A 27,157-nucleotide genomic window follows, 5' to 3' on the forward strand; every position below is an offset into this window, starting at 1 on the left:
CGAGATGCAACAATCAATGGGAGAAATGGACTTGTTTTAAAAATCAGACTTGTTTGGATTAAATTTTAGAAATATCCTGTTATCCCAGTCAGAAACTCATCTTTCTGGTTTAAAACTGGGACGGTGGTTAACTTAGTCAAGGGGCCACTGCCTGTGAAGATTCTGCAGACAATTGTATGAGGGAGAGTCTACATTGTGCCTCAGAGTAAAGTCTGTTTTTCAATCTGTTCCAGACTGCGCAGGATGTGGGCATGGGCACTGCTCCCGATCTTGCTGGCGTTCACTGCGGCGGGAGGATTCTGGGCCGTGTAAGTACGGGTTGAGTACCAGCGCACATCACGTTTGTATAAATCACCACAACAATCCAGTCACAAACGTCCCATTACACATCACTCTCGACTCCAGGCAGACCAACGATCAGAACCTGAAGTTACAATGCACCAAACCCCCTTCCCATTCACTCTCTTTATACAGATAAAGTAACCATGCAAGCTGCTGAATTCTCGCAAAAACCCAACTAATGTCCATTAATGTCCTTAAGGGAAGGGAGCCAGTCACCCCTACCCTAGTCTGGCCTACATGTGACTCCAGTCCCATATTATGTGGTTGACTCTTAATGCACTCCGTGCAACTAGAGATGGCAATAAATACTGCCTTGTCAGCATTGCCCACATTCCAAGGACAAATTATATCCCATTCTTTCCTCTTCTACAACCGACCATATCCCTTTCCATCGCCCTCCTCTAACAACTTGCATTTAAATAGCTCCTTCAACAAGGGAAAACGTCCCAAGGCAAAGAGTAGAAAAACAGAATATTTTTTAAATGGTGAGAAACTATTAAATGTTGGTGTTTAGAGAGACTTGGGTGTCCTCGTACAAGAAACACAAAAAGTTAGTATGCAGGTACAGCAGGCAATTAGGAAAGAAAATGGCATGTTGGCCTTTATTGCAAAGGGATTGGAGTACAAGAGTATGGAAGTCTTACTACTAAGGGCCTTAGTGAGACCTCACCTGGAGTACTGCGTACAGTTTTGGTCTCCTTATATAAGGAAGGATATACTTGCCTTGGAGACGGCACAACGAAGGTTCACTGGATTCATTCCTGGGATGAGAAGGTTGTCCTATGAGGAGAGGTTGAGTAGAATGGGCCTATACTCTCTGGAGTTTAGAAGAATGAGAGGTGATCTCATTGAAATATATAAGATTCTGAAGGGGCTTGATAGGGTAGATGCTGAGAGGCTGTTTCCCCTGGCTGGAGAATCTAGAACTAGGGGGCATAGTCACAGGATAAAGGGTGGGCCATTCAAGACTGAGATGAGGAGGAATTTCTTCATTCAGAGGGTTGTGAATCTTTGGAATTCTTTACCCTAGAGGGCTGTGGATGCTGAGTCATTGAATATATTCAAGACTGAGATGGATAGATTTTTGGACTCTAGGGAATCAAGGGATATGGGGATCGGGCGGGAAAGTGGAGTTGAGGTCGAAGATCAGCCATGATCTGATTGAATGGTGGAGCAGGCTCGAGGGGCCGTATGGCCTACTCCTGCTCCTATTTCTTATGTTCTTGTTATGATCTTTACATAAGCATTACATGAGCCTCAAAAGGAGACAGGTGACTAAAAGCCTGGTCAAAGAGGTGTGTTTTATGGAGGTGAAAGAAGTAGAAAGGTTTAGGGAGGGAATTCCAGAGTTTTGGGCCTAGATCGCTGAAGGTACGGCTGGTAATGGCGGGGCAAAGGGAGTGGGGGATGCACAAGAGGCCAGAGTCAGAGGAACAGAGAGTTCAAGGATCCCCATATCCCTTGATTTCCATCAGTCAGTAGCCTCGCTGCTACTCACTAACCAGCTCGTACCTTATCTGTACCACGCATGATGGGTCGTGACTGTGATCTACAACTTATTATCACCAGGTGCCTGAGAATAAATAAGGAGAGGAATCTGGGACTCTCTTTTGGTAAACCATGGAAGTGTATGGACAATGTGGACTGAAAAGTCCTCGGCCCAGTGAGCCCCAATCTGAGCCGAGTCCTAATCACAGCCAGATAATGGAAGCGATGCTACGATTCACCTCATAGCTTAAGGGGTGCGGGAGATAAAATCCCTGCCCCTTATCATTATCCTGCTGCTAACTGGTGGAATTAGGCTTGAAAACCTGCCAACTTTCCTTATCTTGGCTCACACATGAAAAGTGCCCACTTGGGGAGGTAACTGTGGAATTGCACTTTAGCTTGATAGAGGAGAGTTGGGGAGGAAACGGAGATAAAAGACAAAAATAAAGTGAAGTTAAAAGTTGGTGCATCTCAGGGAAGTTGGGGGATCTCACATTAGCAGACTGTATGAACCATACTTGGGGTATTGTGTTCAACTCTGCTCACGCTGCTATAAAACCCATTTGCAAACATTGGTGAGGGTTCAGAGAAGAGCCACTAGACTGATCCCAAATGTCACTCCTCGATTTTAAAATTCTCATTCCTGTTTTCCAATCCCTCAATGGCCTCGCCCCTTCCTAACTCTGTAACTTCCTCCAGCCCTAAAACCCTCCGAGATCTCTGCGCTCCTCCAATTCTGGCCTCTTACGCATCCCGATTTTCATCACCCTCCACCATTGGTGGCTGTGACTTCAGCCGTCTAGGCCTTAAGCTCTGGAATTCCCTCCCTAAACCTCTCCGTCTCTCTCCTCCTTTAAGACGCTCCTTAAAAGCTAAGTCTGTGACCTTGGTCACCTGTCTGAATGTCTCTTTATATGGCTCGGTGTCAAATTTTGTTTGATAATCGCTCCTGTAAAGTGCCCTGGGATGTTTTACTATGTTAAAAGGCACTATATAAATGCACGTTGTTGTTAAGGGTATGGGCTATGAGGTAAGCTTTAGCTGTACAAGTCTAGGTAGAAGTTAGGTATAGGGTTGGAGTGTTTAAGTATTAAACGGTACAGATAGAATATTACCCTAAATTCAACCAAGAAAGTAGGACCAGAGAGCACAAATTTAAATAGGTGAAGAAATAATTTTAAAATTAGATATTAGGAAGAGATTCTTTTCTTAGAGTGAGAAGTCTTTTTCACGATCTGCCAAGTGAGGTGAGGTAAATACATTTGGTACACTGAGGGTGGGCACTGTACTGAGAGACCCAGGGTACTGGATGGAGTTTCTCTTCCTTAGCTCTCATATTTTCTTCCACAGGTCACTGCAATTCACTTCAAACATGATTCATTGTGTGAAGGACTTTGAAATGACTAAATCTGATAAGGTGCTACTATAAATGTTGGAAAGATTCGTCAGAATTTATATCATAGTAGGTGCAGCACAGGAGGAGGCCATTCGCCCATCGTGCCTGTGCCGGCTCTTTGAAAGAACTATCCAATTAGTCCCATTTCCCTGCTCTTTCCCATAGCTCTGCACACATTTTCCCTTCAAGTATTTGTCCTTATTGAAAGTTACTGTGTCCTTTAGAGTTTAATATGAGATGCCAGATTGAGCTCATTCCGAGTCACCCAATCTAAATGTGACTCTAATTAAAACTAATGGATCAAAGTCTGATCAGCTACCAAGTGTATTACAATTCATCAAAGCTTGAGATACCATTTAACACTTGCCTATCTCTGAATTGTCAAAGATTGTGGATGTAATGTGTCATGGAAGGTGTCGTCGACAGTGCTATCAAGCGGCACTTACTCACCAATAACCTGCTCACCGATGCTCAGTTTGGGTTCCGCCAGGACCACTCAGCTCCATATCTCATTACAGCCTTGGTCCAAACATGGACAAAAGAGCTGAATTCCAGAGGTGAGGTGAGAGTGACTGCCCTTGACATCAAGGCAGCATTTGACCGACTGTGGGACCATGGAGCCCTAGTAAAATTGAAGTTAATGGGAATCAGGGGGAAAACTCTCCAGTGGCTGGAGTCATACCGAGCACAAAGGAAGATGGGAGTGGTTGTTGGAGGCCAATCCTCTCAGCCCCAGGACATTGCTGCAGGAGTTCCTCAGGGCAGTGTCCTTGGCCCAACCATCTTCAGCTGCTTCATCAATGACCTTCCCTCCATCATAACGTCAGAAATGGGGATGTTCGCTGATGATTGCACAGTGTTCAGTTCCATTTGCAATCCCTCAAATAACGAAGCAGTCCGAGCCCGAATGCAGCAAGACCTGGACAACATCCAGGCTTGGGCTGATAAGTGGTAAGTAACATTCGCGCCAGACAAGTGTCAGGCAATGACCATCTCCAATAAGAGAGAGTCTAACCACCTCCCCTTGACATTCAATGACATTACCATCGCCGAATCCCCCACCATCAACATCCTGGGGGTCACCATTGACCAGAAACTTAACTGGACCAGCCATATGAATACTATGGCTACAAGAGCAGGTCAGAGGCTGGGTATTCTGCGGCAAGTGACTCACCTCCTGACTCCCCAAAGCCTTTCCACTATCTACAAAGCACAAGTCAGGAGTGTGATGGAATACTCTCCACTTGCTTGGATGAGTGTAGCTCCAACAACACTCAAGAAACTCGACACCATCCAGGACAAAGCAGCCCACTTGATTGGCATCCCATCCACCACCCTAAACATTCACTCCCTTCACCACCGGTGCACAGTGGCTGCAGTGTGTACTATCCATATGATGCACTGCAGCAACTTGCCAAAGCTTCTTCGACAGCACCTCCCAAACCCGCGACCTCTACCACTTAGAAGGACAAGAGCAGCAGGTACATGGGAACAACACCACCTGCACATTCCCCTCCAAGTCACACACCATCCCGACTTGGAAATATATCGCCGTTCCTTCATCGTCGCTGGGTCAAAATCCTGGAACTCCCTTCCTAACAGCACTGTGGGAGAACCTTCACCACAGGGACTGCAGCGGTTCAAGAAGGCGGCTCACCACCACCTTCTCAAGGGCAATTAGGGATGGGCAATAAATGCCGGCCTCGCCAGCGACGCCCACATCCCATGAACGAATAAAAAAAAAGAATCCATTTCTTCCTCAATTTTGGATAGCTTTCAGGCCTTTCAAGGTTTGCATCCAACCTCTGGACTTATGCTAATCCTTAGTGATTGCTGCTAACACATCATACCTGATTCACAATAATATCCTCAAGTAGATCAGTATCTCTTTCAGGATCAGCAGTTCTTTGAAATACCAGTTTACAGTTTAATGTTATCTTGTCTGGTTCATTTATTGTATTGTTTTATGTGGTCATAGTTCAATATTCTATTGGCTGCCCCATTTTACAGTGAACTTACTTTGATGTAAATTTCCTGCAGGTTTGGAATGGCGGTGGTAAACGGATCTGTGAACGTCACAGTGGAGTTCCCCTACATCAGGTGATTCGGGAATTGCTGAAAGATGTGCTCTGCAAATCGTACAAGATATTGTATTTTTACTCTCACTTAATTAGCCTAGAAAAGCAGGGTGTTTCAGACAGTAGGTGTCAACATCACTGTCGCACTGCCTCCCAGCAGAGCGGCCGTCGCACTGCCTCTCAATAATGTGACTAGCAGTCCCAGCTCCACATGATCAATAGGGTTCCAATAAATGCTTTCAAGCCATGGGCATCATCCTCTCTCACCTCCCTCCCACTTTCTCCCCTCCTCTCCTGAAGGCACTCACTTTTGCCTCGGTATGATTCCAGAGAAACCATGAATCCTGCACCACAATGCCCAAATTAGCAAGTCTTCATATATGAGCCCTGATGGAGTGTTAACAGGGTATTACACCACGGAGAGCGGGGGGTGTCAAAGCTTCTGTCATTGACCAAAGTGCAGACACCAACAGGAGCTACTGGTCAGCACTCAAGGTTAAGAAGGCCCCAGGCACAATCCTCGGCTGAGTTTTCCTTTCCTTAGCCCAGTGACACAGAGGTTAATTGTAGTTTCCCCCACAGTTGCATCAACTGAGACAACCAACTTGGCTTAGACCTTGCGGGTCTGTTTCGGCCAAATGTGGTAAGCCATCAGGGAAGTCATAGTGAGGGATAGATATAGGACAAGGAGACAACTTGATTTTGACATCTTCATCTTGCTTTCAGGCCATCTTCAGTATTGCACTTTACCATTGGGATACCCTGTGTCTGATTTTTTGAAACCCCTCTGCGGACAGACCTGGCTTGTGCTAAGTGACGCTGTAACGATGCAGCTGAGATTAGGAATTATGTAGAATGAGGGCTCAAACACACCTTCCTCCACCCCGTGCTCCTTCAACGCTCCACTGATCACTATGGTAGTTTATCCCCCTCCTCTACAGAAAGTACAGCTCCTCGCTGGGGTACAGTTCCATAGGTACTGATCACTCTCCACTACTCTCTTACTCAAAGAAGATTAAGGGGTGATCCAATTGAGGTGTTTAAGAGGATCAAAGGAGTTGATAGGGTAGATAGAGAGAAACTATTTCCTCTGGTGGAGGAAGTGCAGAACAAGGGGGCATAACCTTAAAATTAGAGCTGGGCCGTTCAGGGGTGATGTCAGGAAGCACTTCTTCACACAAAGGGTAGTGGAAATCTGGAACTCTCCCCCCGAGAAAGCTGTTGAGGTTGGGGTCAATTGAAAATGTCAAAACTGTGATTGATAGATTTTTGTTAGGTAAGGGTATTAAGGGTTATGGAACCAAAGATGGAGTTAAGATACAGATCAGCCATGATCTAATTGAATGGTGGAATAGGCTCGAGGGGCTGAATGGCCTATTCCTGTTCCTATAAACATAGTCTTTATGTATGACCCTAGACGGTGTGTTGAGGGGTGGTGGGGAGGGGGAGGTGGTGGTGGGGAGAGCATCTCAGCCAAGCCCTGACTTATCCTCACCTGAAGTCCACACCAGAACACTTGCCAGGAGGGTCACTGCAGAGCAAACAGAAGGTGATTTTTCCCCTCCTTGGACCATGGGCAATGAGGCCAATTGTAACAGCCCAACCACCACCCTGAGTGAGATCAACTCAGGTGGGAATTGTACCTGGAACCTTCCCGGTTTGTATGGCTCAGTAATTCACTTCCTTAACTAGGTGAATCATTCACGGTACATTTTCAAGTTAAGTAATACACATGGACTTTCAAAGGGCCTTGGATTAGGTACCCACATAGACTCATGACTAATGTCAGAGCACGTGGAGTCAAGGAACAGATAGGCAGAACGGATAGCAAGCTGGCTACAAAACAGAAAACAGAGAGTAGGGGTTACTCAGACTTGTGGTCGGTGGGAGGTGGTGTTCCACAGGGATTGGTACTGGGACCACTGTTGTTCACCATTTACATAAATGATTTGGCCTTGGGAATCGGATGTACAATATCAAAATTTGCGGACAGCACCAAATTGGGGGGTACAGTTAATACTGAGGAAGACTTAACAAACTTGCAGAATCGGCGTGTGAAGGGCAAATTAATTTCAATATAGTAAGTGTGAGGTGCTGCATTTTGGTAGGAAGCCACATACTCCTTGGAAAATAGGAATCTAAATGGGGTAGAAGCACAAAAGAATCTAGGGGTACAGATATATAAAGGATTAAAAGTAGCAACGCAGGTTAATAAAGCCCATAAAAAGTGCAAACAAAACATTGGGGTTCATTTCTAGAGGAATAGAATTCAAAAGCAGAGAAATTATGTTAAACTTATATAGAACCTTGGTTAGACCACACTTGAAGTACTGGTCTCCATATTACAAAAATGATGTAGAAGCATTGGAGAAGGTGCAAAAAAGATTTACAAGTATGATACCAGAACTGAGAGAGTACGACTATCAGGAAAGACTGAACAGGCTGGGACTGTTTTCTCTAGAAAAGGGAAGACCGAGAGGTGACCTGGTAGAGGTTTTTAAAATTATGAAGGGGTTCGATAGGGTAAACGTAGAGAAAATGTTTCCAGCTGTGGGTGAGTCCAAACTAGGGGTGACCTGATAGAGGTCTTTAAGATTATGAAACGGTTTGAGAAGGTAAACGTAGAGAAATTTTTCCGCTTGTGAGGGGGGGTCCAAAACCAGGGGTCAGAAATATAAGATAGTCACAAATAAATCCAAAAGGGAATTCAGGAGAAACTTCTCCACTAAGAATGTGGAACTCGCTACCACAAGGAGTAGTTGAGGCGAATAGCATTGATGCATTTGAGGGGAAGCTAGATAAATACATGAGAGAGAAAGGGATAGAAGATGTTGACAGGGGGAGATGGAGTAAATAGAGTGGGAGGGGGCTCGTGTGGAGCATAAACCGGATGGGCTGAATGGCCCATTTCTGTGCTGTAAATTCTATGTAATGTAAGTTACAGGGGTAAAAGCTTTATCTTTGATTTTTTGTGTTCTCTGCTCAGTACCTGTGGGGCGTACCCTCCCCAGAGCTGCATATTCAGTCAAATCATGAACATCGGGGCTTTTCTGGGTGAGTAAGTCTCCGATACGATCTTCAATTGTGTTCTTCAAGGGTTGTGAACGGGTTGTGGGGGGGGGATGAAATATTTGATTGCATCTAATGAACGCAGGTTACTGCTCCAGTGAGGAAATCCTCCGTCTGGTGTAAAACAGAGCCACACAGGCTGTGAAGGACAAAGGATTAATCTCAGGTCTGTGCTGGGTTACTCAATTTTCGTAGGGGCAGCGGCTGGGGTACAACAAGGTAGGGGGGCGAGGGCGGGGGGAGTGTTTCTCCTCTTGATCCTACGATCACCGGTGAAATGTGTCATAGTTTAGATGAATTATCTCCCACCTGCATGCTGATATGTGTGGCCTTCTCTTGTGAGAAGGTAGAAATGGGATACACATGTTGGAAAGAGGAATCTGAGAGGTGTGTTATGAAGACATTTTTATAGCACCTTTCACTACCTCAGGATGTCCCACAGCGCTTTCCAGCCAATGAAGTACTTTTTGTAGTGTAGTCACTGTTGTAATGTAGGAAACACAGCAGCCAATTTGCGCACAGCAAGATCCCACGACCAGCAGTGTGATAAATGACCAGATAATCTGTTTTAATGATGTTGGTTGAGGGATAAATATTGGCCAGGACACCAGGGAGAACTCCCTTGCTCTATTTCGAAATAGTGCCGTGGGATCTTTTACGTCCACCTGAGAGGGCAGACGGGGCCTCGGTTTAACGTCTCCTCCGAAAGACGGCACCTCCGACAGTGCGGCACTCCCTCAACACAGCACTGGGAGTGTCAGCCTAGATTTTGTGTTCAAATCTCTGGAGTGGGACTTGGATCCATGACCTACCAACTCAGAGGTGAGGGTGCTACCCACAGAACCTAACCCTAACCCTAACGCAGTCCCATTAGGAGAGTCTCTGAACATGCAGCATGCTTGGTGTCGCTGCTTGCCACATGTAATGGGCTCAAGGCACGACCATAGCAGCAATACATGGTGTCCAAGTACAACGTGAACATGCCTGTGCATTTGGAAAGTACATGAACAGATCTCAAGGGCGCTGTGCAGTGTCCCGCTATTGAGCTGCCCCAAATTTAAACTGAAATGCCACTTGATATCATGAAGCAATGCATTACCTCCCTGAGGCCATCAAATCTCCTCCTCACCTGCACCAGGTTCAGGACTCGGGCGAGACAGCATCGACCCTTTCCATCCAGGCCGTTCCTCGCTGGAGCGCGGCCCTCTCCGCCAAAAAAAGAATCAGCTTTCTCTGTCGGACCTCATCCAGCAGCAGCTCCGTGGAGCTTTTGCTGCAGACCATCTCATCAGGGAGCAGGACACCTTTAAGAGCTTGACAACCCGCCCTTTGACCCCACAGTCCTTCTGGTGCGACATGCCCTGCGCGCTGGGGCGGGTGCAAAAAAGTATTTCAATGAGAAAATGCTGGAAAACACTCAGCAGGTCGGGCAGCATCTGCGGAGAGAGAAACAGAGTTAACCTTTCAGGTCGATGACCTTTCATCGGAGCTGGACGAAGTTAGAGAATTAACAGTTTATAGGCAAGTACGGATCCAGGGGAAGGGGGAGGGAGGGGAGGAAAAAACAAAGGGGAAAGACTGTGATAGAGGGCGGGAGTGATTAAATGACAGAAGGGATGATGGTACAAAAAGCGGGTGGTAATGGGATTGGCTGACCTGCCAAGCATTTGCAGCATTTTCTGTGTTTATTTCAGATTGCCAACGTCCGCAGTATTTTGCTTTTGCATCGAAATGAACTGAACACTTACTATAACCTCTGGGCAGGGACTGCATTATCAGCTCCCGGAGCCCAGGCACTGAAGAGGAGATTTTCCTAGGTGGTTGTTACTTCGTCAACGGACAGGGGAAACATCCAGGCCCTGGCGTTTGATTTGCCCGGCCATTAACATGGCTCGAGGGGGACACCCCTCAGCACAGGCCTGCCAGCCGGCCAGGCTTAGTGCCTGCAGAAGGAGCAGCACTGTAAGCGCCGCTGCAGCCCTCTGGGCGGCAGAGAGTTTGGTAGCACCAAGCTTCACTGTGCGCTCCTGAGCTGGTGGGAGGGGAGGGGGGGCGCGGGGAGACTCAGCGAGCCGCACGTCCAGGAAAAGGAGGCAGAACTTCGCCGTTGCCCTCCCAGCTGGTATGATGGGGATGTACCCACTTTGCCCCCCTAAAACCCCCCCTGCCAAACCCGGCATACTCAGGAAATCTTCCTCCCCCTCTTTTTCCTGATTTTGCAGCAGGGAAGATGGACATTCCGTGATGGGGGGGGGGGGGGGGGGTGGGAGGGGGCAAAGGTTTTGAAAATCAGTCCTCAAATGGCATCAGGCTATTTGACTGTGGAGGGCATCACATCCCCAGCCTGATCCCATGTCCTCAACCACACGCACCTACTTCCCCTGCGGATGCCACGTGACAATGATCAGGAACGGGAATCTGGGTGAGATTTCCTCTCCCTGGACCGGGGGCACTGAGCTCGGTTGTAAAACTCCAGCTGAGACCGGCCGGCTCAGGACAGACCAGCGAGGGGACCTGGGTCAGCGCTAGCCCAGGTATATTGATTACTGGGGGTGGGGGAGGGATTTTCTCTCAGGATCTGAAGGAGGTCACATTGTAAATAGTCCTTTGATTAGAAAAGGGATGTTTTGGTTTTTTTAATCTAATCTTTCTGATTCTTTCCAGTGACATGGGTTTGTGTCATCAGGTACCAGCAAGTGATAGACTACGGACACCAGTCCTCGCTGAACACCGTCAGTCTGGTGGCCGGTTGCTTGTGTGCCATGGGAGGCTCTTTGGTGGGGAATTTCCAGGTAACTCAGTGCGTTGGACTCCAGCCCAGTGTCAGAAGTAGGGAGGTAGATTGCGGTAGGGATGTCATTTTCTCCGAATGCGCAGAGCCTTGCTAGGATCCGCCAACATCAGCTGCCATTCCTTGAAATCGAGCACGGATAGTGACTAATCTGCAGACTATTTGGCTATGGAGGGCATCGTGGCTGATCTTGTTCTTACCCGGTGCTCGTGCATGCTGAATCAGGAGTAGGAAAACTCTGGCTGTTTTCTATTCCTTCCTAGCCCGAGAGTGCCAGGGCCAATTGTAGTATCCTCATCTGCAGCCAATTCAGCACGGACTGGGAATTGCATCTTGAAACCCTGTAATACAAGGCTTAGTCTTATATCAGGGAGTGCATTTAACCCTCTTAGTATCAGTCCTCATGGCGAACTCTCCCAATGGAGATCAGCTGATGAACTGGCACTACAAAGTTGTCCTCTCTCTGACTCATACTCTTTTGAGCATGAGGATCGGTGAATTTACTCTTGTGTTGTAGGCAAAAGGGAACGTGCCTTTACCCTGTGTTATAATGTTCGTGACTCCGGGAATTACAGACACATACACACAACGTCAGATTAACCTTTGATACTTTTATTTGTCTAACTCGAGTCAGATAAACACAATTTTATCACAACATTCACAGAGTAAATACCTTGAGGGTTCCCGTTTATGCTCCCCAGACTCTAGTGCTGGCCAGGCTTACCTTGCCCTGGGTGCCTCAACTTGGTGACCAATTCTTGTCTTGACTGTAGTGCCCAGATCTCTCACTACTCTCATATTTATGTCCTGAATTATCGTGGCTGCCACATGGTGATCAATTGTGTGATAATCTCACTTGATCAGTTTAGTCAGTGGGCCTCATGAGCCATCTTCTCATTATCAGTCAGCCGAGGAACAGTTTCCCAATTTAATATAGTGGCCATTCCACGTATCAATCCAACACAGTGGCCATCTTACAGCATGTATTCTCATCTTCCTCTGTCCATCTGCACCTATACCTATCATACTATTATCTTCCACCATTTCAGAAGCTGCTCTGAGCTAGCCACCTCCCCTTCACTTCTATCCCAACTTTATCTACTACCGTTAAAGTCTGCGCTCAGCACCACACAGCTACTAACTAACAACAACAACTTGCATTTATATGGCGCCATTAACGTAGTAAAGACATCCCAAGGCGCTTCACGGGAGCGTAGTCAGACAAAATTTGACACCGAGCCACACGAGGAGATATTAGACAGGTGACCGAAAGCTTGGTCAAAGAAGTAGGTTTTAAGGAGCATCTTAAAAGGAGGAGAGCGAGGCGGAGAGGCTTAGGGGGGAATTTCCAGAGCTTAGGGCCTAGGCAGATAAAGCATGGCTGCCAATGGCGGGGCGCAAAAAATCGGGGATGTGCAAGAGAACAGAATTGGAAGAGCGCAGAGATCTCGGAGGGTTGTAGGGCTGGAGGAGGTCACAGAAAAAAGGAGGGGGCGAGGGGGCATGGAGGGATTTGAACACAAGGATGAGAATTTAAAAAAATTGTGGCTTTCCCAGACCGGGAGCCAGTGTAGGTCAGCGAGCACAGGGGTGAGGGGTGAATGGGGCTCGGTGCGAGTTAGGATATGAGCAGCAGAGTTTTGGATGACCTGAAGTTCTAAAACCTGCAATATCATCCAACAAATTATATCCATTCATTAATCTGAATTGCGTCCTCATGTAGTCCTTATTCATAACTAATAGTTTCCCAGGAACTATGTACTTCCATCCAGCATTTCAAACTTTTCATTGAACAAAATTCCATCCCTGCCCAAACAACATTCAATCCCCATCGGACAGGAGTCCCTGATTCAATATCTCGTCTTCATTTCTCCACAGAACGAATTGCTTATCCACGTAAGAAAATAATGTCCATCTTCGTTTCAGCAAAATAACCGAAAGTATTCGCAACACAAGTCCTGTTCTTTAACACTACATGTACTTAATGAAAGAACCATTGCAAAATCTATAAAGGAAAATTCACCTAACCCCCATCTTCCCTTTCACCCCCATCCCATTCATCTTCTTCTTTTTGACTTGAACAAAGTGGCTCTGATCCCTCCATATTCCCTTTCCACAGATGCCTCTGCAAAACATTCCCCTTCCATTTCTGTGTCACTCATCAAGGCACTTCCCCGTTTCCCTGGACTTTTATCTCTTGTCCTGTTTCTTGCTTTCCATCATTTTCTCCCTTAGGACTCCTCCAATTGAATATACAAAGCAATGAGTGGTCTCTTGTTTAGCATAACACTATGTTCTGGGTGCCTCTACATGCATAGACTCATCAATAGGTGTAGTTAATTATTGGCTGGTCACGTAACGTTACTCCAAGTAATTTAACTCATCGTAGTGGGAGGGAGGAGACTAAAAAGCACAAACTCCACCAGAAGAATTAACTGCTACCGTTATTTTCTCAACAGACCATCAACCAGATTCACGTACACCTGGTGGGGGCCTTTCTCTCGTTCTTCATTGGGAATCTCTACTTCTGGCTTCAGGTGGGACTAACCTACACGATAAAACCAAGGCACGGAGGAAAGTGGATCGGCCCCGTAAGGATAATCTGCAACCTTGTATGCACAGCCTGCCTCGTCCTGTGTATCCTTTAGTCATAAGGCAATAGATTGGTAGCATTAGCGATGAGCAGGAGGACTGTGACTGAGTCATGTTCATTCAAATCTAACCCAGGATAAAAGTCGGAGGGCGGGGATCGAAGGCCCCATTCTCCAATGAGGAGCTGGACGCTCAGTGGGTTAGACAGACCATTTCTTCCTGGGGATCTGATCCAATTGGCGCACAAAGCTCCCCCAATAACTCGGTGGGTAAATGCACCATGTGATGTGAAGTAAGCCTTACAGACCAGAAGGCCCCGGGCTCTGTTGCTGGTCTTGAGTTAACTGCTTTAAGCTGGTGCAGCGAGTAGTGGCTCAACGATTGGCCTCTGCGGCCCTGCGCTAGAGGGTGAGGGTTGGGGGGAATCAGCCAGGATTCTCACTCACATTTGCTGTCCTTTTTTTGACCCCCCGTATGAACATTGGGCGAGGACAGGATCAGATTTGGCTGATAATCATTGGTCCTCCCACCCTCTTCATCTAACCCTAGCAGCATATCCTTCCACTCCTTTCTCCCTCATGTGTTTATCTAGCTTCCCCTTAAATGCATCTATGCTATTCACCTCAACTACTCCTTGTGGTAGCAAGTTCCACATCCTCAACACTCTCTGGGTAAAGAAGTTTCTCCTGAATTCCCTATTGGATTTTTTAGTGACTATCTTATTTATGAGCCCTAGTCTTGCTCTACGCCACACGTGGAAACATAGTCTCTGCATCTACCCTATCAAACACTTTCATAATCTTAAAGTCCTCTTTCAGGTCACCCCTCAGCCTTCTGTTTTCTACAGAAAAGAGCCCCAGCCTGTTCAATGTTGTTGCACGGAGCCAAACAGAGCTGGAAGTTTGCAAATTTGACCCCTGGCAAGAAAGATCTCCAAGTGACTGAGACTGGTTATAACTAGCTTCTGAATCCCTGGGCTAGATAGGGGAAAGAGAAGGAGGGGGACATAAGGAGCCATTGTTCCTGCTTCTAAAAGCTCTGTACCGAGCCCTGCTGGAAAGTGCATACATATAGACAACTAAGGGGTAAAGGGTTATGCTTAGCTGCGATGACCCCTCACCCACATAGACAACCAAGCCTGTTAGCAGCATCTTGGTTCATACATGACGGTTGGCTAGTTTAGACAGATACTAGAGGGGAGCCAGCATCTGAGGAACAATCACCCCAAGAGCAGTCAGGGGACCACAGGAGACAATCGGGAGAGAGAGAGAAAAAAAAAAAGAGTAATATGGAAATAAAACAGATGTCCTTGATGGTATTTCCTTGACCATTGGCCCAGTGGTGCTGCTCCACTATTGGAAGAGGAGAACTGCAGCGGCGATATGCGAGTGGGTGGCGGGAATGGTCCTCCTGCTCCTCTTTGCCCTGTTTGCGGTGGACTTTCAGCACCTCGACGGTCAATACTTCCACGTAATGCGGGAAAAGGCCACAATCCAAAACTCAACCACCACATTGGAGTTGTAGCAGGAATAATATCGGACTGCAATACATTTTTTTCCGAAAAAAACCCCAACCTTTTATCGAGTTTGACCAGTCTCTCTCGCTGCTCTGTGGGCTGTGAAGCACCTTGGGACGTTTTACTACAGTAAAGGTGCTATATAAATGCAAGACGTTGTGGTATCAAATTGAACATGGAACATAAGTTAATCCTGGTCACTTGAGAGCATCGCAGAATCAGGACTTTTTAAAAAAAAGTTATGATGACCATCCGTCTGCTTGTTTTTTCCCCCTCTCTATTAATGTGTCCTCTGAATCAATTGACAACTCATGATCTTATTACGGCAAACTGGCTGGGAGGGGTTAGTGAGACTGATCATAAAGTTACTGAAACCAGGAGTATGAGGCTGCTGGACTAACATCACTAGAGGTACAGTTAGAAAAACAAAGATTTGAATTTAAATCACACCTTTCATGACCTCAGGGAGCCCCAAAGCACTTTACAGCCAATGAAGTACTTTTGAAGTGTTATAGTGTAGGAAACACGGCAGCTAATTTGTGCACAGCAAGATCCCACAAACAGCGACGTGATAATGACCAGATAATCTGTTTTCGTGATGTTGGTTGAGGGATAAACATTGGCCAGGACACCAGGGACAACTCCTCTGCTCCTCTTCAGATAATGGCTGTAGTGTATATATATATATATATATATATAGTCCACCTAAAAGGGTAGATGGGGCCTCGGTTTAACATCTCCTCTGAAAGACAGCTCTTCCAACAGTGCAGCACTCCCTCAGTACTGCACTAGAGTGTCAGCCTAGATTTTCTGAAGAAATACAGTCAGTCAGTAACACAGGCTGCCAGATGGGCGGGGTTACTGACTCCCATGAGCTGAGTGTGACACTGCAAGGGAGCTGGATTAACGTCAATACCATCATTAAATTGGGTTCATAGGTCATGTGCTTGTTAATTCAGTTCCTTCTCAAAGCTGTGACTCATTCCATCCAATGCTTCCGCTGTCATCAACTCCCACCAAATCAATGACATTCAGAAATATGAATGGTTGTTTAGCAGACGATTAAGTTAGTCATGTGATTTTTCTTCCAAGACTCACATGAAGATTGGCCACTTGACCGAGATATTGGATGTAAAACTCTACATGAACAAACCACCTACCCCCTCCCTCACAGGCTAATCTACAACACCAGACAATAGACTCTGACAGGAGCACCAAACTTTGCATCTTACTTACCAAAATCTCATTATACAAAGTAAACCACGAAAGGGACGCTCTGTATAGAATTATATTCTGCACAAGACTCAACTGTTAAGTTGGGGTTTGTTTTTCTAAAAAAAAACTTAACTTGAAAAAAAATTTCAGAACAACACTATACATACGATCATTGTATTTATATATTGTCCAGTAGCTTGTAATAAATTCAGATGAACAGATGCTGCTTGATGCGTGCACACATTATGCTGTAGTTTCAATGTAATTTTAATCTATGTTTGGTGCTTAAGCAGCTACAGATCCAAAACAAGGGAATTATTGTTAAATGGAGAAAGTTACTGGAACACTCGAACAATTTTAGGTCTAGATTTTCCAGTCAGTAACATTTGTTTAAAGCTGCGATTATAGGCCTCAATGCGAAGACAGCAACATCTCTGGGTTTGCCCAGTGTCGTGACTGCGACACACAGCAAACTAGCACCTGTCAAAAAGTGTACCAACTTGCATGAAAAGGGGCACTCAAGAGGTTTTGAAGAGCAAGTTAATTCAGGCAGATGATTAATGAACCTTTTAGGTACTTCCTTTGTTTGCCCACAGTGGGAACCAAATGGTGTGGTACAGTGGAGCTGCAATACCACCTAGTGGCTTCAGCTTACAACTAGTGTTATCAGTCACTATAATTATGATGAAAATACCTTTAGATGGGACATTCACAACATTAAATATTGATGAAAAAAAGGATCAAAAAGTTGTGATAACATGAATTAAAGTCTGTAGATAGGAAATGTGGATATACACAGTCTTTAATATATTAAATCAATCAATAGCTCAGAGTCAAGACCAAATGTAGAGCCCAGTTTGCCCTGGAATTCTTGCACCAAAGCAAAGAATTGAATATAACACAAACTGTGGATGAAAATGGAGTTTTTTGCCCCTCAGACATATTTTACCAATCATAAACATGTTCAATGACCTGGTACTATATAATTTTAGATAGGAGTAAGTCTAGCCCAGTAAAAATTAACAAAAAGAGGTATTTTTGTCTTGGCTATCTTAAGGTTTCTAGGCACAAGAGGTGCCAGTTGGCTGACCTGCTGTAAATGCTCTTTGCTCATGGGGTCAGGAAGGCCATGTATTATATGTAGGAGGTATGTGAATGAGAGCCACTCTGTGCACAATTCACTTTGGAAAAAGATTGTCAGATTGCCCTGGTTAGACCGCACCTAGAGTACTGTGAGCAGTTCTGGGCACCGCACCTTCGGAAGGACATATTGGCCTTGGAGGGAGTGCAGTGTAGGTTTACTAGAATGATACCCGGACGTCAAGGGTTAAGTTACGAGGAGAGATTACACAAATTGGGGTTGTATTCTCTAGAGCTTTGAAGGCTAAGGGGTGATCTGATTGAAGTTTATAAGATATTAAGGGGAACAGATAGGGTGGATAGAGAGAAACTATTTCCGCTGGTTGGGGATTCTAGGAGTAGGGGGCACAGTCTAAAAATTAGAGCCAGACCTTTCAGGAGCGAGATTGGAAAAACATTTCTACACACAATGGGTGGTAGAAGTTTGGAACTCTCTTCTGCAAACGGCAATTGATACTAGCTCAATTGCTAAATTTAAATCGGAGATAGATAGTTTTTTGGCAACCAAAGGTATTAGGGGATATGGGCCAAAGGCAGGTATATGGAGTTAGATCACAGATCAGCCATGATGTTATCAAATGGCAGAGCAGGCACAAGGGGCTGAATGGCCTACTCCTGTTCCTATGTACATCAGCAAACAAGACAAATCTCCAAATAACCCATACTGAAGGGCAGACGAGTGGTGGGAGGCAGATTGTATCCTGCTGAAAGAGCAGGGTGCATCTAAAATCTGGGAGTTTAGTAACTAACCTTTTCGTGGATGTATATGGTTCTTCGTGCGCCTTTGCTTGTTAAAATTATTGTAAGGGAAACCTAGGAACTCACGTTAGAGCTTAAAATGGTCTCAAGTTGGGGTGTTGGTATTTCTACCTTCCAGAAAGATTAGGAGAAAAAGTAAGCTTGCAGGGTGAACTGCTGAACAAGGATCTGAGAGTCCCAGGAGTACGAGATCATTGAGGGGCAGAAATCCAAGATGGTGCAGCATCTGGATTTTAGGGGATATAGGGTAAAGTCATGGGGAATGAAGCATTGAATCTCACTAAAAAAGTACCCTAAACCCCAATCCCACATACTTTATCCATATCTCTCTGCATAGACTTCCTGGCAATTTGTAGACATAGGAATTTATAATGGGAAGTTCCCATTATAAATGTTCCATGTAAACTTGTCACACTGAATACACTGCAACCATTGGCAGGAGAGGTGTAATCAATACACAGAGGCAGTTTCTATTATAAACTTGTTTTTTATATTTCTATTATAAAAATGTAGAAAGTTAGAACATATGACTTAAAATGGACTTGAATGGAGGGGACATGATCTGATCGAAGTTTAAGATATTAAGGGGGAACGGATAGGGTGGATAGAGAGAAACTATTTCCGCTGGTTGGGGATTCTAGGAGTCGGGGGCACAGTCTAAAAATTAGAGCCAGACCTTTCATGAGCGAGATTAGAAAACATTTCTACACACAAAGGGTGGTAGAAGTTTGGAACTCTCTTCCGCAAACGGCAATGGATACTAGCTCAATTTAAATGTGAGATAGATAGGTTTTTGGCAACCAAAGGTATTAGGGGATATGGGCCAAAGGCAGGTATATGGAGTTAGATCACAGATCAGCCATGATCTTATCAAATGGCGGAGCAGGCACGAGGGGCTGAATGGCCTACTCCTGTTCCTATGACAAAAATTGGCCATGTAATTGATGGTGTCTACAGCTATCCTCTTCACTAAGAGGATATCAATGGGTTGGTGGAGTGGGCGGAAAAGTGGCAAATGGAGTTCAACCCGGGGAAGTGCGAGGTAATGCACTTAGGGAGGGCAAACAGTAAAAAGGGAATATATTGAGGGGTAGAGCAAGAGAGAGACCTTGGAGTACATGTGCACAGATCCCTGAAGGTGGCAGTACAGGTAGAAGGCAGCATACGGAATGCTCTCCGTTATTAGCAGAGGTATAGAATACAAAAGCAGGGATGTAATGATGGAACTGTATAAAACGCTGGTAAGGCCACAGCTGGAGTATTGTGCACAGTTCTGGTCACCACATTACAAGAAGGACATAATTGCTCTGGAGAGAGTGCAGAGAAGATTTACAAGAATGTTGCCAGGGCTTGAAAATTGCAGCTACGAGGGGAGATTGGATAGGCTGGGGTTGTTTTCCTTGGAGCAGAGGAGGCTGTGGGATGACTTGATTGAGGTGTACAAAATTATGAGGGGCCTAGATAGAGTAGACAGGAAGTACCTGCTTCCCCTAGCGGAGAGCTCAAGAACTAGAGATCATAGATTTAAGCTGATTGGCGGAAGGATTAGAGGGGACATGAGGAAAAAACTTTTTTTTAAAAAAAAACCCAGAGGGTGGTGGGTGTATGGAATTCGCTGCCGGAATTGGTGGTAGAGGCAGGGACCCTCAACTCTTTTTAAAAGTACCTGGACCTGCACCTAAAGTGCTGTAAGCTGCAGAGCTACAGACCGGGTGCTGGAAGGTGGGATTAGAATGGGCACCTGGTTGTTCTTCGTGCCGGCATGGACACGATGGGCTGAATGGCTCCCTTCTGTGCTGTATCTTTTCTATAGTTCTAAAATTGGGTTTGAATTAAATCAGTGCACACCGGCCCAATTATCCTTCACCTGAAGACTCTGGGTTATCAAGATTGACCAATACATTAGAAGGGAAATGTGCATACTCAATTTTTATAGACTAATTCAGATTATGCTTCTTACATCAATTTAATATTGAAAATACCAGTACAATAACATGAATTCCCTTTCTAAAGAGCCGACAGCTGTAGTTACAGGCTTCAATATGGCTCCACTGTATCTTACCACCACACTTTTTGTAATGATTAAATATATTTAAACATTCATTTTACTTACCATTGAGGCCTCCAAGGTAGGTGGTGCTGTTCACAGTACCACCCACTTGTAGCTCCTACCACTAGCCCCTCATGCCCCACTACAATCCACCGCTGTATCTCACACTTACAAAACTCAGCCACTAGGACTCCCCCACGCAGCTGGCAAAAGACTTGTTCTTGGCAGTCACTGGGAATCAGCTTCCAAGTTCTGAAGCTCTTTTGAAATCAAGTGTTGAAAAAGCCTCTGCTTGGGTTTGTTCCCAAATTAATTATAGATTCTTTGAATGGGGGGGGGGGGGGGGGGGGAAGTCAACAAATGAGGTTTAGGCCTAGGCAGACAATGGGAGTGATGACTATTCTTTAACTAGTGAGCCATTAAGGGACTGGAGCAAATGGCAATAGCCAGACATTAACCTTCCTTCAGAAGGCATGAATTTGTTCAACTTAAAAGCAGATGTTTAGAAGATGGAAGGAGCCCCACAATGTAAATCACAGCTAGGGCTGCAAGTTTTAGTCCTAACAAAGGCATCCAAACATCTCCATATGAAACATCTTAGCTTGAAGATCCACTAAGATATCAACTACTTCATCCAGAAGTCCTGTTGCTTATTGGGTCTAAAACATTGTTCTAAAAATACATTATCCCCTTGTGGATTGATTTGTTTTCATTATGTTTAAGTATGCATCCTTGCATATCTTAATCCTTGAGCTTCTATGTATTATTTAACTTTTAATTAAATCAGATTTAAATGAAGTTTAGCCTGATAGTTATTTTCCATCTTTCAGAAGTGATAGGATACTGCAATTGGTATCCCATATATATATTTCCCCCACAAGCAATATTCTGCTGTTAGGGACTAATACTTAAACATGTTATCCTACATACTCTAATATGTGGTGAAATCTCTAATAGTCATCCAACTGCAACTAGAGGACGAGCACAAACCACCACCCCAACAGTGAATTAAATCCAACCATCTCATTCTCCGTAACTATGAAAGTAGCAGCTGGATAATGCAATAAAGTGACTTCAGTTAAATATGTTTGAGGCAAGTGACTAGAAACCCCCACTTACTTCTCTAGGGGTTATAGTCCACCCAAGTAGTCCCTTCCTTAAATGGCCATTATTCACTTCAAGCTTCTGCTAGGTTTCAAAACAGATACAACATGCATTCTATGGGAAGCAGACACAATGAGGGTGGTTTGTTCTGGTGCAAATTGAATTGTACACAAGTCAAAAATCATGAAATGGTAATTGGTTGCTCATTCGCATGTCATGAAAACCCCTAAACAGTGCTATTGTCACTCATGAAAAAGGTACAATCAAAAAGGCCTTTAAAGTGGGACGCCTCTACAAGTTGCACTTCTGGTAAGGAAAGCAGCTACATGAGCAAGCTTCAAACTCAACTTATCCACATGCAACAACTTTCAGGATCACAAGAACCACCCATTTTTAAAAGAGACCAGTTGGTGGTCAATAAAAACTTGTATTGAAAAATAGAGTCATTACCCCTTAGTGGACCTATTTTGATTTTTCAATCTATTATTTCATTTGTGAATGAATCTAAACAAGCCATTTTAGCCTGCTTGCACTGGTCCAGCCTACAAGCCAACAACCCTTTCCACTGCATCAGAGGCTCATTTATGGTATTTACCTTAGCCAAGAATAGTCAGCTCAGATGTGGGAAAGTGAGCCTCAGCTTCTCACTTGGTCATCTTTCATGAAAGATGAGGCTCACTTTCCCACATCTGAGCTGACTATTCTTGGCTAAGGTAAATACCATAAATGAGCCTTCAGACCTGAACAATGATGATATCCAATTCAGTCAAGTGCACACTGGTCTCTACAATCCAGTCAGATGAAGTCAGGCAGTGCAATACTTTTTATTTCAAGTAGTTACTTTACAAGACTCTGCCATAAGCCCATTTGTATGTTTTCTTTAACTAAAGAACACATTTCACAAATGAAATATTCATGATAGCTGTGATAGATATCATTTGAAATATTGTCTCATTAACTTTTCTCCTCTAGAGACAGCTTGTCAAACAGATACTCCCCCATCCCATTCTCAGGAGCTCCCAGACGGTTCAGGTTGGTGATGTAGTCCCCAAGTTGCTTGATGGCCTTGACCTGCTCATCCAAGTAGTGAGTCTCCAGAAAGTCACACAGCTGGAATAGAAGGGAAAATATAACCACATGTGCAGTATAACCTTCTAATTTAATAAAGGAGGGGTTAGACCAGAATTCAGCCAATTCTCTGTTCACACTACCACTGCAGCCACTTTCAGAATGAAGCTTGTGATCTGCTACATAAAATAAGCTAGCAGAATTATTGGAACAGGAGGAGGCCATTCTGCACCTCGAACCTGTTCTGCCATTCAATTAGATCATGGCTGATCTGTACCTTCACTCCTATCTGTCCACCTTGGATCCATAACCCTTAATACTCTTGCCTAACAAAAATCAATTTCAGTTTTGAAAATTTTCAATTGACCCCTAGCCTCAGCTATTGGGGGGTGGAAGTTTCAGATTTCCACTAGCCTTTGCGTGAAGTGCTTCCTGGCATCACCCCTGAATCGCCGAGCTCTAATTTTATCATGCCCCCTTTGTTCTGGACTCCCCCACCGGAGGAAATGGTTTCTCTAGCTACCCCATCAGATCCCAGAAGGGTGGGATCATGTGGAGCATAAACACCAGCATGGACCTTTTGGGCCAAATGGCCTGTTTCTGTGCTGTACATTTTATGTATGATCATCTTAATTAGTTGACCCCTTAATCCCCTATACTCAAGGGAACACAAGCCAAATTTGGAAGTTAGAAGAAACAGATTAAAAAAGGAAAGTGTGGGCCTCAGCACCGATCACCCAATGATTCCACACCTGACCAATTGGCTTGTCAATTTGACTCAGTATTGCTCATCTGCAGGCAGGTATGTGGATCCACTCAACACAGTGTTCAGTTCTGTTGAGTCCCAAGACTCAGACACAAACAGATTCACATTCAGCTACTTGTGGTTAGTGAGGTACTAATGCTTTCACTTTTACAAATCCAGGCTAATGACAGTGAAACAAAGCTCACATGTGGGTCAGTCTGGGTGGTGGCAAGTTGGTGTAGATCCAGTAGACTCTGGTTCACATTCTTCTCCAGCTCCAGGGCGACCTGCATTGCCTGCAGGCCATCGCTCCACTCATCCCTCTCCGGTTTCTAAAGAGGGAAAGAAATACAAGTGAAGTGTCCAAGGTTCAGACATGCTCGTTTTATGTCCACAATTCAGAACAACTAGCACACAGTTTCCAACTATTTGTACTTCCAGATAGAACAGAGGTCTCAGTTTTCAATCTGACCCCACATTCTTCTTTAAAATTAACAATTTAATGCCCCCCACACCAATATAAAAGCAGCCATTTTGTACAGGGCCATTTCCCAATTCCAACCTTCACATCCTGTAGGAGGATGCGGCCTCCACGCTGATTCTGGAATTTCATCAGCTTCTCGGCACACTCCCGCTTCTCGTGGGACTGATGTTTGAAGAACCTGGAGAAGTTGTCAAGAGCAACATCATCCCGGTCAAAGTACGACATCTGAAAAGAATAATCCAAATCCTATTAACATGTCGACCCCAGCCTTCAATGTTAGAAGCAAGTCTAATTAAACTGAATAGTCAATATGAAGTTAAATTCTTTCCTGACCGCCCTCAGGTCTAGGCCAAAAGGGATACACAATATCAAGTCAAGTTACAGATTGTTGTTCTGTCATCTGCCACTCCCTTCAAGTGCTTTGTAACAAAACTCTTCCCAATTTCAAAATTAACCATTGTAGCTGAATCAGCAGAAGTGACAATCCAACTTTTCTGGTTGGCCGCCAATCCACTGCAAATATTTCATAGGGAAGGACCAGGAAGGTGTATAGATACAAAATGAAGTAAAAGAGGAAAAAAAAAATGTATCTAACTGTAGTGAGTCAAATTAGTAGCAATAGAATAGAAAGAATGGATTTAGATTGTCAGTATAAGTCTTCCTAGTCTGGTTACCATGATCCAGGGGTAGAATCAATTGTGTAAATTTATTCAGAACTATCACAGAGCCTCCATTCAGCTCATGTGCCCATCTGAAGTACATTCTGTTTTGGTATAAAGTTCATACTCTGTACATCAGAGTTAGAAGCAACAAATTGACCCATTATCTATTCCAATGCTCTCCTGGCCAGCCTCCCACTTCATACCCTCTAAACCTAAGCACATCCCAAACTCTATTATCCATATCCTAACTCACACCAAAGCCCCATTCACCACTATGCTCACTGACCTATATTAGCTCCCAATCTAGCAACACCTTGATTTTAAAATTCTCATCCTGGTTTTCAAATCCCTCCATGTTCTTGCCCCTCCCTATCACTAACCTCCTCCAGCACTACAATCCTTCAAGATCTCTGCACTTCTCCAATTCTGGCCCATTACACATCCCCAAATTTTAATTGCTCCACCCTTGGCAGCTATGCCTTCAGCTGCCTAGGCCCTAAGCTCTGGAATTCCCTCCCTCCTCCTTTAAGGCACTCCTTAAAGCCTACCTGTTTGAGCAAACTTTTGGTCACCTGTCCTAATATCTCATGATGCACCTTGGGACATTTTACTACATTAAAATACATTGTATAAATGCATGTAGTTATTAATTGTTGTGGCACCAGCCAGTTATAAGGAGAGTTCAAATTGAATGATCTAGTAGGTCTATTACAGAAAAAAAATCCCATAAAAGTTGAAACAAGCTGAAGTTAACTTCAAGCAATGGGGAAAATGGACAAGATACTACAGCTCATTTTAAAAGAGCCAAAGAGTATAAAACCCACCACAGAAAGATAAAGATAGGAGGCACAGAGCTCCATGTTGATCTGTTTGTTGACAGCAGCCTCACAATCCTGGTGGTAGTTCTGACATATCTGGGACATCATCCTGTAGATCTTCTTTCTTACAGTCACACAAGGAACCTCAGATTAATAAAACAGCAGAGTCAATAATCTAAACCTTAGCACCAAAAGACCTGAATTTATACTAATGAAAATAAACCCATTTTTCACATTCAAGGAAATGACATCATCAATGATGACTGCCCAGCCTTGTTGACCAATCAAACAGTTGCCATGCCCAAAGAGTCCAATCATCACAGAATGGGGGTTCGGGAATCAGAGCCAATCGGAGTTTTAAAGAAGAGGCCGATTTGAATGGCAGTTTAATGATGACATCATTGCAGATTGATTCCTTGACCTCGCTCAAAAGTGAAAACTCTGAAAGTGTCTCTTTCTTTAATGGTGAGAATGACATTTCAGAGGAGGTTTTAATTCAGACAAACTTCACGCCAACCCAGAAAGTTACATTAGTTTGTCACTTTAAAATGGCAGTGATCTTTGCCCGATATTTAACCTGATTAAGCAGCCTTTAGTGTTTCAGCAACACAACAGATTTATATCCGTAACAGGGTGACACGTCCATTTGCACCTGCTTCAACTATGCAATGAAAGGCGACCATTCAGCCCATCGTGTCTATGCTGGCTCTTTTCTAGAGCGATTCAAAACTAATTTAACTGCCCTGCTCTGCCCCCGTAGTCCTGTTTTTTTCTCTGATTCAAATATGTATCAAGTTTTCCTTTAAAAGTTGCAACAAGCAATTCCTGCAGCAAAGCATTCGATGCAGATTCATCAGCTATTTGAATCCAAGGTGTGTTGCACTCTGCGCGCTTTCAGGTTCGGGTCGCATTTCGTCGCCCGGATCCGACTTCTGTACGCCGCCGCGGAGTGTCTGATTAAGGTTAACGGATCCTTGACGGAGCCCCTTCGCTTCGGGAGAGGAGTGCGTCAGGGATGCCCCATGTCCGGCCAATTATACGCCGTCTGCGTGGAGCCTTTCCTGCGCATCTTGCGGAAGAGGTTGTCGGGACTGGCTCTGCGCGAGCCGGACGTGGAGGTCGTCCTTTCGGCTTACGCCGACGACGTGCTCCTCGTGGTCACGGATCCCGTTGACTTGCGGAGGATGCGCGAGTGCCAAGAGGTCTACTCTGCCGCGTCCTCCGCAAGGATCAACTGGGAGAAATGTTCCGGACTCCTGGTGGGTCAGTGGCGGGCGGACTCTCTGTCGGAGGAGCTACGGCCTTTCGCCTGGAGTACCACGCACCTCCGGTACCTGGGAGTCTACCTCGGCCCTGCCTGGCCGGCGAACTGGCAAGAGCTGGAGGCCAAAGTCACTGCTCGCCTGGCGCGTTGGACAGGACTGCTCCGAGTGTTATCCTGCAGGGGTCGAGTGCTGGTCATAAACCAGCTGGTGGCCGCCATGTTGTGGTACTGGTTGGTCACTTTGATCCCTCCCCCTGAGTTTGTCACCAAGATTCAGAAGAAGCTCATCGACTTCTTCTGGGCCAAAGGGATACACTGGGTCACTGCCGTGGTCCTGAGTCTCCCGCTTAGGGAGGGCGGTCAGGGGCTGGTGTGCGTCCGCACCCAGGTGGCGACTTTCCGCCTTCGGACGCTGCGGCGATACCTGTACGTTGAGGATCCTCTTAGATGGCGTGCGTTGGCGACGGATTTCTTCCGCCGGCTGCACGGCCTGAACTACGACACGCAGCTCCTGTTCATCTCGTTGCCGGGCGGCTGCACGTCTTTGCCTGTCTTTTTCCAGGATCTGATCAGGGT

The 27,157-nt window shown here is 45.2% G+C and overlaps 2 protein-coding genes across 2 annotated transcripts; one reads left to right on the forward strand and one right to left on the reverse strand.

The window, feature by feature from the left end:
• Window positions 1-237: 237 nt before the first annotated feature.
• On the forward strand, window positions 238-16,620 carry tmem150b (transmembrane protein 150B). The gene is made up of 6 exons (XM_067974195.1): window positions 238-308; window positions 5,267-5,326; window positions 8,291-8,358; window positions 11,038-11,165; window positions 13,624-13,801; window positions 15,096-16,620. Exons 1-6 carry the CDS (start codon window positions 244-246, stop codon window positions 15,278-15,280), a joined length of 684 nt encoding a protein of 227 aa, XP_067830296.1. The 5' UTR covers window positions 238-243; the 3' UTR covers window positions 15,281-16,620.
• A 5,734-nt stretch (window positions 16,621-22,354) lies between these two features.
• On the reverse strand, window positions 22,355-25,505 carry LOC137305360 (ferritin heavy chain-like). The gene is made up of 4 exons (XM_067974196.1): window positions 25,324-25,505; window positions 23,916-24,062; window positions 23,560-23,685; window positions 22,355-22,650 (listed from the first exon to the last, which is right to left on the reverse strand). Exons 1-4 carry the CDS (start codon window positions 25,423-25,425, stop codon window positions 22,495-22,497), a joined length of 531 nt encoding a protein of 176 aa, XP_067830297.1. The 5' UTR covers window positions 25,426-25,505; the 3' UTR covers window positions 22,355-22,494.
• Between the last annotated feature and the right edge of the window lie 1,652 nt (window positions 25,506-27,157).

Source organism: Heptranchias perlo, chromosome 40 (genome assembly GCF_035084215.1).
Source record: "Heptranchias perlo isolate sHepPer1 chromosome 40, sHepPer1.hap1, whole genome shotgun sequence".
Taxonomy (NCBI): Eukaryota; Metazoa; Chordata; class Chondrichthyes; order Hexanchiformes; family Hexanchidae; genus Heptranchias; species Heptranchias perlo.